Source organism: Urocampus carinirostris, chromosome 19 (assembly GCF_059441175.1).
Source record: "Urocampus carinirostris isolate Australia breed hairy pipefish chromosome 19, RoL_Ucar_1.0, whole genome shotgun sequence".
In the NCBI taxonomy this organism is placed as follows: Eukaryota; Metazoa; Chordata; class Actinopteri; order Syngnathiformes; family Syngnathidae; genus Urocampus; species Urocampus carinirostris.
The window spans coordinates 16,624,824-16,643,811 of NC_142367.1; the positions used below are offsets into that span (position 1 = coordinate 16,624,824).

Genomic DNA, 18,988 nt, shown 5'->3' on the forward strand with positions numbered 1-18,988 from the left:
TATTAGAACTTGATTTGTTATGTAGTTCTGAAGTATTACTATAGGGTTTTTTAGTTGTTTTTTAAGTATTTCTGAAGTTGGATTTGTTTTGAAGTTCTGTGTTTTTTGTAGTGTTACTATAGTTTTATTTTTGCACTATTTTTGTAGTATTTCTGAAGTAATTTTTATGTAGTATTTCCTATCATAATATTTTTTTAGTATTCCTGTAGCACTTTTGTGTTTCGAAAGTAAATTTCTTGTTGTTTATCTGTTGTATTTATCGTTGTATTTTTGTATTGTTACAGTAGTTTTATGATTATAGTATTTTTGTAGTATTACTGTAGTATAATTTTTTCAATATTTTTGTACTATTTGTGTTTGTAGTATTCCCATACAAGAATAATTGTTGTATATCTGTAGTATTTCTGTAGTTATATTTTTTTAGTATTTTTGTAGTACATTTGTTGTATTGCAGAAGTAGATTTCTTGTTGTATATCTGTTGTATTTTCGTAGTATTTTTGTATTATTACAGTCGTTTTATGATTACAGTATTTTTGTAGTATTACTGTAGTATTATTTTTTGTAGTATTTTTCTCCTATTTCTGTATTATTGTATTTTGTAGTATTTCCATATTAGAATATTTTTTGTGTATCGACTTGCGAAAAACGGTAGATATCAACATTTTTTTCGGGATATGAAAAATATCCGGATATTGCTGTAAGTTAGATTTTGTATTGTGTGCACCTTTTTCCGAGTACAGGACATTAATGTAGTGCTTCTTTCCGCCACTATCGGCATGTGGTGCTGTGAGAGCTCACCCAGCATCCAGCTCAAAGAAGAAATCCAGCTTCTACTTCCTAGTCCGTGTGTAAACATTTTATACTGTATCTCTAGCGCGCTAAGAACTAACATTTTCATTGTTTAATATCTTGTGCATCCATTCATTATGGTTGGTGTAAAGTGTAAAGAAGAGGTGAGACAATTATTTTGAAACGAAAAGGGAATAAGAAAGCTTGATGCGGTTGAGAAAATGGTTGGAGCGTTTTTTTTCGTCCACTCTCTACCACAGAGGAGGACCTCTTGAAGCGCATTTCCCAAAAGTAAGTTAAACTCAACTTTATTTATCTTTATAGAGCATATTATTTTTTTAAATGTTCATTTTTTACTACAAAACAAGATAGGTTACTGATACAAGCCTCAAACATACTTATACAGACCTTAAACATACAAAATATAACACTGAAGCAACTCGATCGTTATTCATAAGTAGGGCAGCGTCTGTATACGAAATGGTACAAACAGGACATACAGGAGACATAGTACAAAGTAGCGAGATCATTATAAAATTAATAATAAAACATTGTATGTCGATTAAAAATATTATTGCTTGGATTTTATGCTGTTACGAAAAGACAATAAAGTGTTTACTTTAATTTGATAATATGCAACCAATTCATTTCACTATAATTTTTAAGCACTTAAACTTTTTTTTATAACTTGGGATAACATTAAGCAAAGCATCAAAACACATTTACGGTTAAAAAAAAAAATCATCTCTTTTATTACAAACATAAAACGTTTATTCTACTTCTCTTGGGTACAATTTTTGACGTTGCGAACATTAAGAATGATCCAAATAACGTTCTTATGTGGACTCGGAAAAGAATGGACTTTGTTATCTTTAAAAAGGACAGCAGGGCGGGTTTATGTGCTCGATAAGGTTTATCATTAGAAGATAAAGTCTTGCGATAAGTCATTGGACTCACAAAATCACAATCAAATTTAAAAAGGAAAAAACAACAACGCTCAAAAATCGGTTTGTTTGTCCTTTTCTCCTCCATCAGCGGTGTTCTTGCTCCATTTCGATCTGAAAATGGTCAAAAACAGGTTTGATATTTGGTTTACATTCATCAAATTTGAGAATGTTACAATACTGAGATGACATCTGCACCACAATGATATGTTTAAAGTGACAGTGTTTAATAATTTCCTTCGAGATGTTTCTGTAGATTAGAATGGAGTTGAAGCGTGCACATTAGACGGAGACGCACTACGGAAGCCCGAAGGATACTGCTTTGCAAAATTCGCAAACATGCTTACTTAATTTACATTTATATTCACAGATGTTTGTGTTTCTCGCATAGCCTGGAAGCTAGCTAACAGCATGGCTTAGTTCTCCCCCAACAACTATCGTTTACAACGGGAAACTTTAATCAGCAAGCATGGGATTAATTTTCTGAATTACCGTATTTTCACGACTAAAAGGCGCACCTAAAAGCCGTTATTTTTTTCAAAAGCTGACCATGCGCCTTATAATACAGTGCGCCTTATAATAGGCAGCGTCATGAAGAAGGATGCCTCTCGTCTCAATAAACCGGCGAGGAAAGCGAGCTCTGTTGTGGGCACAGAGCTGGACAGCCTGACAATAGTAGCTGAGAGACGGGGAACTGAAAAAGCTGCGGTCAATCATGGACAATTCATCACATCCACTACACAGCATTATCTCCAGACAGAAGAGCAGCTTCAGCGACAGACTGCTGTCACTGTCTTGTACCACGGACAGACTGAAGAGATCTTTTCTTCATCATGCCATGAGGCTCTTTAACTCCATCCGGCGAGGTAAAGGCCCACATTAAATCACACCCCCTACATTGCATATTACCGAATTTTATTGCAATATGTATTCTGTGTAGCACTATCTAGATACTCTATACAACACGCTACAGTGGTTATTAGCACGTCACATTGGGTATTTGTATATTCCTTTTGCTTTATTATTGCATTGTTCTCAGAGAAAGGGATGCTGCTGGAAATGTGAGTTTCCCTGCGGGGATGAATAAAGTATCTATCTATCTATCTATCTATCTATCTATCTATCTATCTATCTATCTATCTATCTATCTATCTATCTATCTATCTATCTATCTATCTATCTATCTATCTATCTATCTATCTATCTATCTATCTATCTATCTATCTATCTATCTATCTATCTATCTATCTATCTATCTATCTATCTATCTATCTATCTATCTATCTATCTATCTATCTATCTATCTATCTATCTATCTATCTATCACAAGTGGCATCTAATGGCTAAAAGCAACCCTTCCTCAAGCTAACTTTGCAAAATCGTCATCCAGGCTTCCGTAGTAATAAAATGGTGACCAAACATGTCAGCTTCTTCAAGTTGTGCAATATTATTACACATTTTTAAGCTTATGATACTGAAAAGTGTGTAATCTTTTACCATTAAATGTAACTATTCTGTAGTGCAACCAAAAAACGGGTGCAAAAAAAATCACAAAGATTATGCTCAAAAAAACATTTTTCTTCTCAGTTGTCTGACCAGCCTTTTGAGAAGAAAAAAATGAAAAAGAAGTAAAGGAAAGTAAATGTAGAAGAAAAAAAGAAGAAAAAGCAAGCAAGAACGAAAGACAGAAGAAAGAAAGAAAGAAAGAAAGAAAAGAGGAAGGAATGAAAGACGAAATTTAAAAAGGCACAAAAAAAACCCAAAAAAATCCCAAAAGAGAAAGAAAGAAAAGAATAAAAAGAAACAAGAAAAAAAGGACGAATAATTAAAAAAGGAGGAAACAAGAAAGAAGAAAAGTAAAAACAAAAATGTGAGAAAGAAAAAGAGAAAGACAGAAAGAGCGAAAGAAAGAAAAGCAAGTAAAAAACTTCAAAGAAAAGGATGACCAGAATAAAAGAAAGAAAAAAGAAAATTATTTAGAAAGAGAAAAAGGTAAGAGAAAGAAAATAAAGCAAAGAAAAAAAAAGAAAAAGGCAAAAAGAAAGTACAAAAAGGGGAAGAAAAAAGAAAATTAACACCTCTAGAAACAAGATGGCCGACAAAGATGTCACCTAGGGGATTTTCATCTTATGTCACATGAATACCAAATTCTCAAACTACAAGTATTTAAGAAAGAATAAAAAATAAATGAAAATTAAACTTTTATAATATAAATAATGTATTTATATTATCATTTTAATCTAGAATATCTTTTGTAATTAATTCATTTTTCAAGACTAGAAGATGCTAAATATTTCACACTGTCCCTTTGTTATTTATTTTTATTTAAAGGGACAGTGTGTAATATTCAGTTCAAAATAAAAGGCAAAAATATATGAAGTATCATTCTAATCTTAATTTTTAATGAAAAAAATCACAGGTCGAGAAATTTGTATGTCTTATAACATAGTGGAATCCCTACCTAGAAGTCTCCGCCATGTTTGTCTGGCATCCTTCTACTATGCTGTGCTCTTGGCACTGGTTTTGAAATGAAATGCGCTTTCCAAGTCAATGACTTCCCAAAGCGCTTTACAATGTGCTTCACATTTCCCAATAGCGGCCTTGCAGCCATGTAAGGCGCTAACCTGCTTATTGGGGGTATTAGGGGTTCAGTGTCTTACCCAAGGACACTTCGACATGTAACACGGACGAGCCCGGATTCGAACTGAGACGAGCGCTCTACTTCCTGATCTACCGCCGCCCCATCCTATTAGGCAATACAGTGCCATCTAGTGGTCAAATATTAGACACTGAAGTCTTTCAATAAACCGTTTTATAGTTAAATGAATGAAGTATTTTTACACTATAGAAGTCGGTATGTAATCCACAATTCCCACATTCCAGTTGACATCACTTACTTCTTTGTTCTTTTATGTAGAGCGAGAGCGGTCGCTGTGACAAATACCAACGCCAGGAATCCTGTCACCGCCGATAAGCCGATGACAATCGGTGACCAAGTTGTCGTTTTTTGACCTGCAGGCGGGAGAAAAAAAATGGCATAAACGAGTGCGCAGAGTAACCCTCTTATCGCCACAAACAGGCTTCTTGATAAGAGTTGAGCCGGCAACATTTCGGCCTCCGCGTTTCCGTAATTGCTGCTACGAGCTTTGGCGATAATGTTTTATGCCTCGCGCCAATATTTTGTCTTTTCAACCGTGGTAATTCACGGATTAACATTGACAATGCGGGACTAATATTCACGTTCGCTTTTCTGTTTTTAACTAAACTGGCTTCGAATAAGACCCGAGGCGTGGTCAACATCTGCAAGGGGGGTAGGTTAAACTATGTTTTGGTGTTTTTGAGGATACAGGTATTTGTTGGGTAGCCAAATAGGGTTTATGAAAGAGTAAAAATGTGTTTTTTTTCCTTTTAGTAAGTAAGTAAACTGTATTTATATAGCGCTTTTCAAGTCAACCAAAGACCTCCCAAACAATGTTCCCTGTAATTTTCCACGGGTCTGAGCTTGAAACAACAGCGAGCAACAGCAATTCCAAGTGTGGCAACTAAATCATGATCAAACATCTCTAAAACTTGACATCACGTTACATTTTGCTGAGTTTCCGGCAATGCAAAATGATTGTTCTCTTTTGAATGAATTGACTAACGTACTATTGCAAAGGTTGTACGGCCTACAAACGTCATTTGTTTTTACAATTCTTTCACAAGATTTCAATTTCTTTTATTCCTGGTATCGTTTGTCGCATAATATTAACATTTTGGGGTGCTAATTTAGTCGGTTGCACGATACACAACTGTATTTAATCACATTTTTTAGTGCAAGTACAATGTTGGCAACAAGATTGACTTGATATCATTGGAAATTATTTGAATGCAACACAAACTTTTTCTTCTTTTTCCCTGTTTTTTCCATTTTTTTAAATTCCTATAAAAAAAATCTCATTGTGTTTATTTTTTCCTACCTGTTACTTTTTCTTTTTGTTCTCTATTTACTTTTTTTCCTTTGTTTCATTCTTTTCTTTTTTTCTGGCTTTTTTTCTGAATTTTTCTCTGAAATTTTCCTTCTTTTTTCTCTTCCTCTTGTTTCTTTTTTTCTCATCTTTTCACTACTTTTTCATTTTGGTATTTTTTTCTTTTTTGTTCTATTGCCCCTTCCTTTAAGTCATTTTGTGCATCATTTTACATGATATTTGGTCATATAGGGATGAAAGAAGCAAAAACAACCTGAAGAGCCGTTTAGGACCCGAAAGAGCCGGTTCCTTTTAGTGAGCCGAGCCGAATAAGCCGGTTCTCGAAAAACTCGACTGACTTTACTCAACTTCCTTCTACTTCGACCTTGACTTCAAAATACCGCATTTAGGACACAACGTCAGGGGAACCCGTGTATTTTTACCTTCATGCACTGTAACTTTGACTTAATTCGCTTCTTATCAGCAATTTGGAGCCCTGATTTTTGTGAGCTGGCTAGATTTTCGTGTGCGCGGAAAAGCTCTGGGCAGTGCGCAATTGCGCACGCGCGCAGCTTAGAGGGAACATTTCTCCCAAAGCGCTTTACAATGTATTTCACACTTACCCATTCATACACACACGCACCCATGCACACACCGATACCGGCTTCAGCCTTGCAAGGCACCTACCTGCTTATCGAGGGCATTAGGGGTGATAATTAGCAATGTGTCCAAGACATGGCTAAAATATTGGGTTAGTTTTCGGGAAAATCAATATAAGTTGTTTTTTTTTTGTACATCCCGACAAAGTAAATGGCTACTTGCCCTTTAAGTGCGAAATTTCTCATGCCTCAAAAGGTTGGTTTGGAAACAAATTGTAGATTGTCTTGTATCAGTCCTAGTTATATTAATGTATTATACAAAAATTTATATTTTGTATATTTTGCTGTTGAATTTAATTAATTAATTAAAATGCTTTCAAAATACTGGAGGCAGGGGGTTGTGAACATGAGTAATAGACTGCATTATTATTCAAAATGAATGACGAGTAATACAATATAGGGAAAACATTATAATTCTATTTTTTTTTAATTCAATGTAAGAAATAGGACAGGAATTTACGCCTAGTATTTTTCCCTGTTAAATAAGCTAAACAGAACCATAACCGGAATTAAAACTAAACCAATATAAATCTAACCCAGTGCTTTCTAATTATTTTCCGTCACGCACCCCCTTGGAAGAAGAAATCCCTATCGCACCCCCAGAAGTTTGTCTCCCCATCCAGGTTATTTTCTTGGGGTCACTTGAGTGTCTGCTCCACTTTGTATCTACATCTTTATACTCAATGCTTGTACTGTGTGCTATATGCATGGCGTGGAGGTTAAATGTAAACGAAACGCTGCCAATAAGAGAATCACTGCTCCCTAGTGTAGTGGAGGAGCAATTTGACGTGATTCTTCAGAAAATTAAAAAATAAGTTGCCTGGGGTCAAACCCACCCATGGTGCCCTTGACGGAGCCTCATGCCCCCCAGGGGGACCCGCCCCACTATTTGAGAACCACTGATCTAACCCAACTTCACCTAAAGTAACTTAACTCTAACCGAATATCACAGACCCAAACCTGAACGAAAAGCTAAACCTCATCTAAAGGAATCCAACCTAAATTTGACCTAAGCAAACCGAAAAATAACCTAACCCAAGTTAAGTCTAAGATAACCTCTCCAAACTCTTAACCAAAAGTTAAACCTAACTTTTTACTACCGGACTAAAATATACTCCGGCCAAACCTAACCCACCGTACACTTAACTTAACCTAACCCAACCTAACCTAACCTAACCTAACCTAACCTAACCTAACCTAACCTAACCTAACCTAACCTAACCTAACCTAACCAAAATCTAAAATCACATAACCCAACCTGAATCCAACAAGGCTGAACACAAAAACACCCTACGATCTAAATTCAACTCAAACTTTTACAACCTAACCTTAAACCAAAAGCTAAACCTAACATACTGTAACTTATCATAAATCTAATTTAACCTTAACTAACGAAGTCTGAACCTAACCCAACCTTTAATTAACCCACACCCAATCCAAATCTAACTTTGGTGAAAATACACATAAAACAACCTAAATGTCACCTAATTTTACCTAGCCATAAACCAAAAGCTCAACCTAACTTAATGTAACCCAAAGTAAATCTAATCCAACATAACCAAAGGTAAATCTTTTCTTATCACACTTAAACCAAACGCTATACCTAACATAACCAAACTGAACCCAAACTTAACCTTACTCAACCTTAACCTAACCTAACCTAACCTAACCTAACCTAACCTAACCTAACCTAACCCAACCCAACCTAACCTAAACCTAAAATGACATAACCCAACCTGAAGCCAACAAGGCTGAACACAAAAACACCCTACAACCTAAATCTAACTTAAACTTTTATAACCTAACCTTAAACCAAAAGCTAAACCTAACATAATGTAACTTATCCTAAATCTAATTTAACCTTAACTAACCAAGTCTGAACCTAACCCAACCTTTAATTTACCCGCACCCAATCCAAATCTGAATTTGGTGAAACACATAAAACAACCTAAATCTTACCTAATTTTACCTAACCATAAACCAAAAGCTCAACCTAACCTAATGTAACCCATAGTGAATCCAATCTAACATAACCAAAGGTAAATCTATTCTAATCTCACTTAAACCAAACGCTATACCTAACATAACCAAACCAAACCCAAACTTAAACTATTCAACCTTAACCAAACCTAACCTAACCTAACCCTAAAATTACATAACCCAACCTGAATCCAACAAGGCGGAACACAAAAACACCCTACAACTTAAATCTAACTTAAACTTTTATAACCTTTCAAAACATAATCTTACTTATCCTAAATCTAATTTAACCTAAACTAACCATCCCTTAACCTAACCCAACCTATATTTAATTTAACCTCATCTAATCTAAATCTAACCTTTGTCAAACTACACATAAAACAACCCACATCTCATCCAATATTACTTAACCACAAACCAAAAGCTCAACCAAACCTAATGTAACCCAAAGTGAATCTAATTTAACATAACCAAAGGTAAATCTATTCTAACCTCACTTAAACCAAACGCTATACCCAACATAACCAAACCAAACCCAAACTTAACCATACTCAACCTTAACCAAACACACCTAACCTAACCTAACTTAACCTTACCTAAACTAAACTAAACCTAATCCTAAAATTACATGACCCAACCTGAATCAAACAAGGCTGAACACAAAAACACCCTACAACCTAAATCTAACTTAAACTTTTATAACCTAACCCAAACAAAAGCTAAACCTAACATGATGTAACTCATCCTAAATCTAATTTAACTTAAACTAACCAAGTCTGAACCTAACCCAACCTCTAATTTTACCTAGCCATAAACTAAAGGCTCAACCCAACCTAATGTAACCCGACGTAAATCTACTCTAACATAACCAAAGCTAAACCTAGTATATTAATCTCACTTAAACCAAAAGCTATACCTGACATAACCGAACTGAACCCAAACTTAACATAACCTAACCCAATCTAACAGCCAAATAAGACATAATGGGCGGCTTTATTCATTTATGGGGTAGAGAGGTATGCACCAGGAACATTATCTGATGTTCTGAATTTTTTTAGAAACGAAAAAACGGTCACCTAGCTTTTGGATAGTTGGGTCATTAAACCAAAGGTAGTTAGCAGGACAGTAGAAAGAGTCCACACAACCTACCGTCATCTTTTTGCCCCATGTTTTTCAACATGTCCTTAGTATTGCTCAGATGCCCGTCGTTGACCTCCGGATGAATTTGTAGCAAATGACACATCAGTGGGTACACATTGACCGTTTCAAAGGGTCCGAAAACCAGATTTTTCTTGAAATCTGGCCCCACTGCCCTAAAGAAAGGCTTCATGTCCAACACATGATTGTCAAAGCCATGCTCTCCTTTGTTAAACTGCACAGGGAACAGCTATATTGGGAAAAAAAACTAAACATTAATGGGCTTTTCAGATAGGAATCCAGAAAAAAAAATGGTATTTCTCACCCCATTGATGACATATCCAGGATCAGCAAAGAGGATGATGGGAAGTAGTCGAGAGTGATTACCGTAATGCAGCCTAGCCGGCATTTCCTCTTTTTTATACACATGAAGACGAGGGTGAGCTCCCTTGAGAGCCCGGTAGATCGTCTCCAGCTTGCCTTCTTTAGGAAGGAGCATTCCAGTGGGACCGTAATCCACTAGATGGAATTGAACGTCCCTGAAGCTAAATCCCGGGATTTCCGACAGGATGATCTCCCGGACCCCCGAACCCCGGAGTACCGTGGTCATCCCGTGGTCGGCGGTGATGATGACGTTGAGTCGGTCGGTCAGACCGTGCCGACGGATCTCGTTGCGGATGTAGCCTACGGTCCGATCTACCTGCCGGATCATGTCCCGCCGTTCCGGGGAGTCGGGTCCGTACTTGTGGCCGACTTTATCTGGTTCCCCGAAGTACAAGGACACAAAGTCCAGGTCTTGCTGGTGGAACCATTCTTTGATCACCTTGTCGATGTTGCGTCGCCACTCTGTCTCGTTTGAATAGTCGTAAAAACGAGGTTCTACTTCTTTCACCTTCACGGTCTCTCCTTTGTAAGTCGCGGCTGTGCCGGGAAAATGCAGTGAGCCTGCTTTGAGTCCCTAGATCAGGATAAAAAAGAAATAACGTCAGAACTTGTCAAAAAATTGTGCGGTCGGAGTGGAAGATCTTGGAGCGACATTCTTTAAAGTACAGTACAAAAAATAGTATGTATCCCTGAATTAAATGAAGCTTGGTTACCATGGTTATTTTTCCTCTTCTTTCCTTAGTTTCACTGCAACACATCTTTAATAACCCGAATTCCTAAACCCCAACCCACTAACTCGCCTACCCTACCCCCTTAACCCCTAAACTTTTCCCTAACCACTAACCCTACCCTAACCACAAACCCTAACCCTTGACACTAACCCTAAACCACCTAACCATAACTCAAACCTCTACATGCTTAAGGACTGTACTTTCCAAATTCATTCAATACGTGGCCTGTGCAACCAGGGGGGGAAAAAACACCGGATCAAACATGTCTACAGAGCTTCCCCCTCCCCCCCACCTAGCTGGATCCGACCATCTCTGTCTGTCCCCCACCCCCTCATACACCCCCTCCGGAGAAAAACAAAGCCTGCTAGAGGGACAGTACAAATATCTTCTTTGTTCCTTTATCTTCTTTGTTTTCTTCTATCCTCACTGTAAATGTGAAACTGGAGTGCCACGTCCAATTTCGTTGTCACAATATATTCAACCCATGTTGTAACAATGACAATAAAGGTATATTCTATTCTATTCTATTCTAAACTCCAAACCTAACTCCTACCCTTAACCCCTAATCCTACCCTTAACACTAACCCTAACGCTAACTCAGAGCCCTAAACCGAACCCCCTAATCCATAATCAAACCTCTAAACCGATCCCCTCTAACCCCTAAAACAAACTCCTAACTCCAACCTCTAATTATAAATCCTACCCCTAATTCTAACCCCTAATGCTAAAACGTTGAGGGATTCTTTTGTGAAGTAGCAAGACTGTGAAAAGCTATCGCTTTATAGTGAGGGTTGAATATACAGTATTGATAATGTCTCAGACTTGAATCTCAAAAGTCTTCTTATTGTTTCTCTGAGCTCCGGTTTTGGACTTTTCTTGGTTTCATATAGTCCTTAGCAGCCCCTTCATGAATCAAATATAAACTCTTAAAATTAAACATCGTTTCAACAAGGTTTTTCTTCGATGGGTTTCAAGTCACCTGTCTCTGTGCCGTAATCCAGATAGGCAAACTGCCATTGTCCCAATAGGAATCCACAAACTGGGTCATGTAGTACTGCTTCTTCTCCTGAGTCGTTGTGTTGAACCACATGTTGTGGATTACGCCGTGATTTTCAATGTAACGCCCTGCCGAGTAAAACCAGGACATTTTATCCATCCATCCATCTATTATATGCACCGCTTATCCTCAGTAGGGTCGCGGGGGTGCTGGAGCCCATCCCAGCTATCTTCGGGCAGTGGGTAGGGGACACCCTGAACTGGTTGCTAGCCAATCGCAGGGCACACAGGGACAGACAACTCACTGGGGACAATTCGGACCGGCCAATTAACCTGCGACGCATGTTTTTGGAATGTGGGAGGAAACCAGAGTGTCCGGAGGGAACCCACGCGAGTACGGGGAGAACATGCAAACTCCACACAGGAAGGTTTGATCTCATGACCTCAGAACTGTGCCGCACACGCGCTAACCACTGCGCCGCCGTGCTGCCCAAGACATTTCATATTAAGCCAAATTCTACTAGGAAGGGACTTGTACTTGGAAAGAGTTTTTACGTTAAAATGTGGAACGAGATGATTTTTGTTTCATAATTTTCCCCACCATACAACATCAACAACAGATTCTTTTACATAACCCAAAACATAAAAAAAGTTGTGGTGTGCATGATTGTGCGAGTTCTCTAAGATGCTATTGGTCCAGGTCAAATAAGATGCTGGTCTGCATCATGGAGATGCCGACATGCTATTGGCATAACTCTCAAAAATCGTATGCGTTACTGTGAGGACAGTAATATATTATTTATACTTTTTCTTTTAGCTGTGGGTCCCAAACTTGCAGGAATGCTAAAGGGTGAAGATTATATTTAATCAATTCGTCTCCTTAGGGGTATTCACTTCCACCGACTGAACCGAAGAAAAAAAACATAATAACCATGGAAAGTGAGCTTTGTTATCATCACAAAGCAATATGGCGGTAACCAATCGACGAACAGGACAAGTGTTCGTAAAAGTAAGCAGAAATTAAACACAGACAATTCCTCGCGAGTGGAAGTTTAAACTCAATTTAATTTTAATCCGCTGTCTCACCCCCTTTGTCATCCACCCACTAACTCCATTTGACCAGCTCCAGTCACATCAGACCAAAGGCAAATAACATTTAATTTTACTTTAGATGTATATTTATTTACAATCTTTATCATATAAAAGTAAATTACCTATAAGTAGTACTTGCTGTTTTATGATTTTAAGGTTTTTACCTGGAGTATCAAGGGGCTTGGAACAGTGCTCCCTCTAAGCTGCGTGCGTGCGCAAGAAAATCTAGCCAGCGCACAAAAATCAGGGCTCAAAATTACTAATTAAGAAGTGACTCAAGTTAAAGTTACAGTGCATGAAGGTAAAAATACACGGGTTCCCCTGACGTTGTGTCCTAAATGCGGTATTTTGAAGTCGAGTCGAAGTAGAACGAAGTTGAGTAAAGTGAGTAGAGTTTGTCGAGAACCGGCTTCTTCGGCTCGGCTCACTAAAAAGAACCGGCTCTTTTGGGTCCTAAACGGCTCTTCAGGTTGTTTTTGCTTCTTTAATGCCAACATGACCAAATATTATGTAAAATTGTGCACAACATGACTTAAAGGAAGGGGGGAATAGAACAAAAAAGAAAAAAATACCAAAATGAAAAAGTAGTGAAAAGCTGAAAAAAATTATCAAAAGGAAGAGAAGAAAAGAAGGAAACATTTAGAAAAAAAGCCAAATGTAGGAAAAAAAGTAAACAGAGAACAAAAAGAAAAAAGTAACAGCTCGGAAAAAATAAACACAATGAGATTTTTTTTAAAGGAATTTAAAAAAAAGTAGAAAAAAAAACACGGAAAAAAGAAGAAAAAGTCCGTGTTGCATTCAAATAATTTCCAACTATATCAAGTGAAACATTATACTTCCACTAAAATTGTGATTAAGTAGAGTTCTGTATCTTACAACCGACTAAATAAGCCCCCAAAAATGTTAATATTATGCGACAAAATATATCAGGAAATAAAAAGAAATGGATATCTTGTGAAAGAATTGTAAGAAGAAACGACGTTTGTAGGCCGTACAACCTTTGAGTCAATTCATTCAAAAGAGAGAAATAATTTTGCATTGCCGGAACCTCAGCAAAATGTAACCTGATGTTAAGTTTTTTACATGTTTGATAATGAATTATCTTGCCACACTTGGGATTACGGTTGCTCACTGTTGTTTCAAGCGTTGCTCACCGACTTTGTGTGAACGCTCAGACCCGTGAGGAAAATTAGAGGGAACATTGGTCTGGAACCAATTCGCGAATCACCGTAGGTTTCCCCCGCCATACAGCAATATCACTTTACGACCCACAAATGAGAACAGGTTAATATTGTATCCCGGGGGTCTTCTCTACCTGTGAGAAGGGTGAAGTGTGTGGGGCTGGTGATGGTAAGGAAGGCGGGTGTGACATATTCAGCTTTCACGCCATCCTCTGCCATTCGATCAAGATGAGGGGTGTCCACGTCCCGGTCGTAATCCCAACGGAATCCATCAAACGAGATGAGCAGGAGTTTATTCCTCGTAGACCCACCGAGAACTGACGAAAATCCGGAAGTTAACCCCCCCGGCGGGGCCGCGGAGGAACGAGGACTTGCGAGCAATCCCAAAACGAACGCTAGCACAAGCATGGTGACGGCCCGGGACATTATATGAGGTTAACTTTTGTACGAGGGATGTTTATAACCGAACCTCCGACAAACCGAATAATAAATGCAGATGATGTGAAATTTAATCCGCAGATAGCATCAAACTTTATCTCCGTTTACAACGCTGTTAAAATCTTATCTTATCAACTCATAAAGGGGATTATTCGCGTATAACGTGTTTTAAAGGTCCACGATTTCCATATAGGGGGGTGAAACTACGCAATGAATCAAAGCTATCTCTGTAATGAAAATATTGTCAACATGTGAAAACAAAACACGGACTTACCACCAGGCTGGGATTGTTTGTTCTGTAAAATCTTTATTGGGTTAGTGTTTTCTACATCAGACTCCAGTGGTAGGTTTGCAATGCAGGCAATAAACCGTTTCGAAAGGGAATACAGTGGAACCTCGGTTCTCGACCATAATCCGTTCCAGAACCCTGTTCGAAAACCGATTCGGTCGATCACGGAAAATCGTTTTTCCCATTAAAAGTAATGTAAAATCGTTTTAATCCGTTCCAACAACCTGAATGTTTACCACGGACGTAAACATGAAGCTAACCCAGGCTAATCGTACGTTCGCGTTAGCGTAATCTTCCGTACGAAAGATTACGCTAACATGAACGTGGAAAAATAAAAAAATCAGGTCGTTTACACGTCATTTAGCACCCGGGTCTCCACAACAAGTGGTGAGCGGGTAAAGGATAAAGAAAAGATTTATGAATAGGATTTCTTAACTTTGTGGTGGTCTGCGGAAGCCATGGTCTATTGCCTCGAAAGAAGGGAAACTCGCACATTAAAATCTCATCTCATCTCATTAGCCGTACCGCTTATCCTCATTAGGGTCGCGGGGGGGCTGGAGCCCATCCCAGCCATCCCCGGGCAGTGGGCAGGGGACACCCTGAACTGGTTGCCAGCCAATCGCAGGGCACACGGGGACAGACAACTCATTCGCTCATTCACACCTAGGGACAATTTGGACCGGCCAATTCACCTGAAATGCATGTCTTTGGAATGTGGGAGGAAACCGGAGTGCCCGGAGGAAACCCACGCAAGCACGGGGAGAACATACAAACTCCGCACAGGAAGTCTGGAGCTGGATTTGAACCCACGACAGGTTCCCATGACATGAACTGTGCCGCACAAGCGCTAACCACTGCGCTGCCGTGCTGCCCGCACATTAAAATAAAATTGCTAAATTTTGTGCAGGCTTGGTGAGTAACGGAACACATGAAACGGCAAAAATAATGTTGGCAAGCTGTTTATTTTCATTTTGTTTCTATCGCATTTTATGTTAGTTTTGCCGGCGATCACAGAGATCAAAGCCAGGAGAGAAAGCTTACCACGTGTTGTGAGTCATCATTTTATTCATATTTAGTTTCTTTTGTCTTTTATTAGCATATTTGGTATTGGAGTAATCCAAAAGTAATTGAAAGTAATCAAGATAAAGTAACCCTACCCAACCCTGAGTGCAAGTGACTGTCACGGATCAGAAACTGGCACCCACGGTCTGGTGATCGTCGGTCACGGGTAGCAGATCGCTGGGAACGCGGAAGTGGTACTTCCGTGTCGATCGAAAGCAATGTCAAGAGCGAGAAAAAAACAGGTCGATGGCCGGGGCAGAGGAGCAAAAAAACGTAAAACGGGTTCAGAAAAGAGGTCGGCAACGGGAATCAGACAGAAAACGGCAGGATAAAGTCAGGAGTCAAAAGAGCTGGCCTTGCGTATTGCTAAGGTTTGCAGACGGTCTGACGCTGGTAACCGGGACCAGGGGGTTTAAAAAGTAGCAGGGAGCCAATCATCGCCCAGGGCTGTTGGCGCCAAAGGATCAGTAATCATGACAGTGACAGATACATGTAAGAAAAATTGTTCTCATCCAGCCAGCCCAAAGTCCACCCTGACATGAGCCAGCTTTTGGGAAGTCTCCCGTTCTTCCCGATTAGCCACTCCTGCTTTGGCTACTAAAGTTATATACTATTTTACACACTGTTTAATTCCACTTATACTCGCAATACTTGTCCTAAGTTTGACCTCAGCCTTGAGTAGAACTTTTTAAACGCCTGTGCTTTGGAATGTTTTCTTTGGTTTCAGTCTAATTTAGATTCCGATTCTGATTCAGTTATACTTTATTGTCATTCTTGTGCACATGTATACAGAACAAAATGTTGATACATCTGACCCGCACAGTTTCCTTGAATGTACAGATATAAATAAAATGTTGTATTGAGTTGGAGTATTGAAGTACAAATAATATATTAAATATTTATAGCTATGAGTAGTATACAGTAGTGCAAAGAGTGCAAGAGGAGCAGCTAACCAGATGTGCAAAATGGGCAGTCAGGTAAACAAGTCAGCTGTGTCTGTGCAGATAACAATGATTTATCACCTCGCCTGAGGGGGTTGGAATGTGTGTGTCGTGCCCCATTCTGTCCGGAGGGTGATGACCTATCTCCCTTCCCCCAAGCTTCAAAGGACGATTGGGAAATTTGCATCAACATGGCGCGGACCAATCAGCCAGAGGCTTGATCTTGGGGCGTGAACATTTCATGGCCATGTGTCATAAAAGTGGGCAACCCGGAAGTCCCCGTCGTCTCCTGCACACGATTGTAAAATCGGCACAGGCAGAGACCTGATTTGTTCAACTCTTTGATTCGGCTAAATAAATTAATATGTGGACTATATGCGGCGCTCGGCTCTATAATTTCTCCGACTTCTGGGAATGCTCCAACTGTAAGGAGTTAGACAAGACACGTGAAGTATCTTCGGAGTCAGATTTCAGTTTAGTAAATGTTAAAACCTTACACTACAGAACTACATTTTCTGCAGGCCTTCGAAAACAAATGAACAAAAAGAGATGAACACGGGCACTTCTCCTTTAAGGGAAACATCTGGCATTGAATGAGTCAAGTACGTTACAAAACCCCATAAATAAATTCAAAATATGAGCGAGAAAACCATGTTCAGCATCCTTTTGGGTTTTTACATCCCAAACCCAAACATATGCTTCCAGTGCTTCTCCCATTTCGTTATCCATGAGTAGTTTAATTACCAGCGATTAACATTCATCTTGTTAGATGAAGCTGAGAGGATGAGGAAGAGACGAGGGAAACGGGCAACCATTTTTAATTGTTTCGATTCCAGGCAGACGTCGAGTCCGTTAAGTGAAGATAGGCAAACGCGCGTGCTCTTGCGAGTGCGCGCACTTGCAGCGCTGTCACCCGCCGTGACAGTGATGTATGGGTAATTTCAAATGTTGTTTTTTTTTTTCCTCTCTTGCACATTTGGTCTGCAGGCGGGTCAGCCAAGCGCAACCTATTCCCCGTTTCGCTCCTCGGAAAACTCATCTACATCTAGCGCCCTGGCGCCTGGGTGTGTTCACTAGCGTGTGCGTGCAAGCGCACGAGCGTGTGTTTACTTATCACTATTAGTGTGCTTGATATTTTGATGCTTGGATATTTCCCATCTGTTTTGTGATGAAGTGAATCTTTAGGAAGGAGTATTTGTATTTTATCCATCCATCCTTAACCTCAGTATGTCAGAACCAGAACAGATACAGGACCCAATCGCGTGACGTTCTCACACAAGTTGTCATGGCATTCAGCTAGCCCCGCCCCTTGACACCGGCTGAGACGCATTGAACTGATTGCTTGTGGAGTACTTAAACCCTCCTTTTGGGACTGCCCGTTGCCAGACCATTGCTTTACGATGTTGAAGACCTGTTCGTGCCTGTTTGATCCGTGTAATGTCTAGTTTGTAATTTCGATTACCTTTGAACCTGTTTTGTTTTGTCTTTGGTCCGTTTGTGTGTCGGACAACTTTTATTTCTCAATTAAAGTGAAAGATCGGCTACGCAAATGAGTTCCGACTTCCTGCTTCCTGGTTCGTATCTTGAGAAAGCTCTTTATTTTATGGGAAATGGGGAGTCATGAACGTTAGGAAGTCGGTCTGGCGTGTAAGGACGCCAGAGACTGACGAGATGGATAACGAATCAGGGTAACAAAAATAAACAGGAGAAACTAGACGGGAACCAAAACTGGAGAAACTAACCAACAGGACAAGAATAGACGGAAAACAAAACTGGAACCCGAAATTACAAAAATAAACAGGTACAGCAAGCGGCACAGTTCTAAGGTCTTGGGAACCTCCTGTGTGGGTTCAAATCTAGCTACCGGACTTCCTGTGCGGAGTTTGTATGTTCTCCCCGTGCTTGCGTGGGTTTCCGCCGGGCACTCCAATTTCCTTCCACATTCCAAATACATGCATGTCAGGTGGATTGGCCGGTCTAAATTGTCCCTAGGTGTGAATGAGAGAGTTGTCTGTCCCTGTGTGCCCTGCGATTGGCTGGCAACCAGATCAGGGTGTCCCCTGCCCACTGCCCGATGATTGCTGGCATGGGCTCCAGCACCCCCGCGACCCTACTGAGGATAAGCGGTGCAGCTAATGAGATGATGAATACCGGACTGCAGATATCACAGGGAAACAGGACAGAACCCACGTCTTGTGGGGCAGAAGTTCGTTGACGGGTTGACACTGAAGCAAGAGAGCTCTGAGCTGTATATACACAGAAAGTCAATCTCTAAATGAGCCGCAGCTGGCACAACACGGGCGGGGCCAATTGGGCACCATGGCAACCGTGACACACACGGATGCCGCCAAGTGGGTGCCATGGCACCCATGTAGGGTCGCGGGGGGGTGCTGGAGCCCATCCCAGCTATCTTCGGG

General features: G+C 39.8%; 1 protein-coding gene across 1 annotated transcript; it reads right to left on the reverse strand.

Annotated features, from left to right (window-relative positions):
- Positions 1-1,569: 1,569 nt before the first annotated feature.
- Positions 1,570-14,267, reverse strand: LOC148347525 (ectonucleotide pyrophosphatase/phosphodiesterase family member 7-like). Its single transcript, XM_088324275.1, has 6 exons — positions 13,976-14,267; positions 11,552-11,697; positions 9,783-10,415; positions 9,470-9,707; positions 4,632-4,746; positions 1,570-1,848 (listed from the first exon to the last, which is right to left on the reverse strand). Exons 1-6 carry the CDS (start codon positions 14,265-14,267, stop codon positions 1,788-1,790), a joined length of 1,485 nt encoding a protein of 494 aa, XP_088180401.1. The 3' UTR covers positions 1,570-1,787.
- Between the last annotated feature and the right edge of the window lie 4,721 nt (positions 14,268-18,988).

Excerpts from the sequence above, each read along its gene's own strand:
- LOC148347525 (XM_088324275.1), bottom strand. The coding sequence starts at position 14,267 with ATGTCCCGGGCCGTCACCATGCTTGTGCTAGCGTTCGTTTTGGGATTG. Across the intron at positions 9,708-9,782 it reads CTGGATATGTCATCAATGGG|CTGTTCCCTGTGCAGTTTAA; the intron begins GTGAGAAATACC and ends TTCCCAATATAG. Across the intron at positions 4,747-9,469 it reads CATGGGGCAAAAAGATGACG|GTCAAAAAACGACAACTTGG; the intron begins GTAGGTTGTGTG and ends TCCCGCCTGCAG.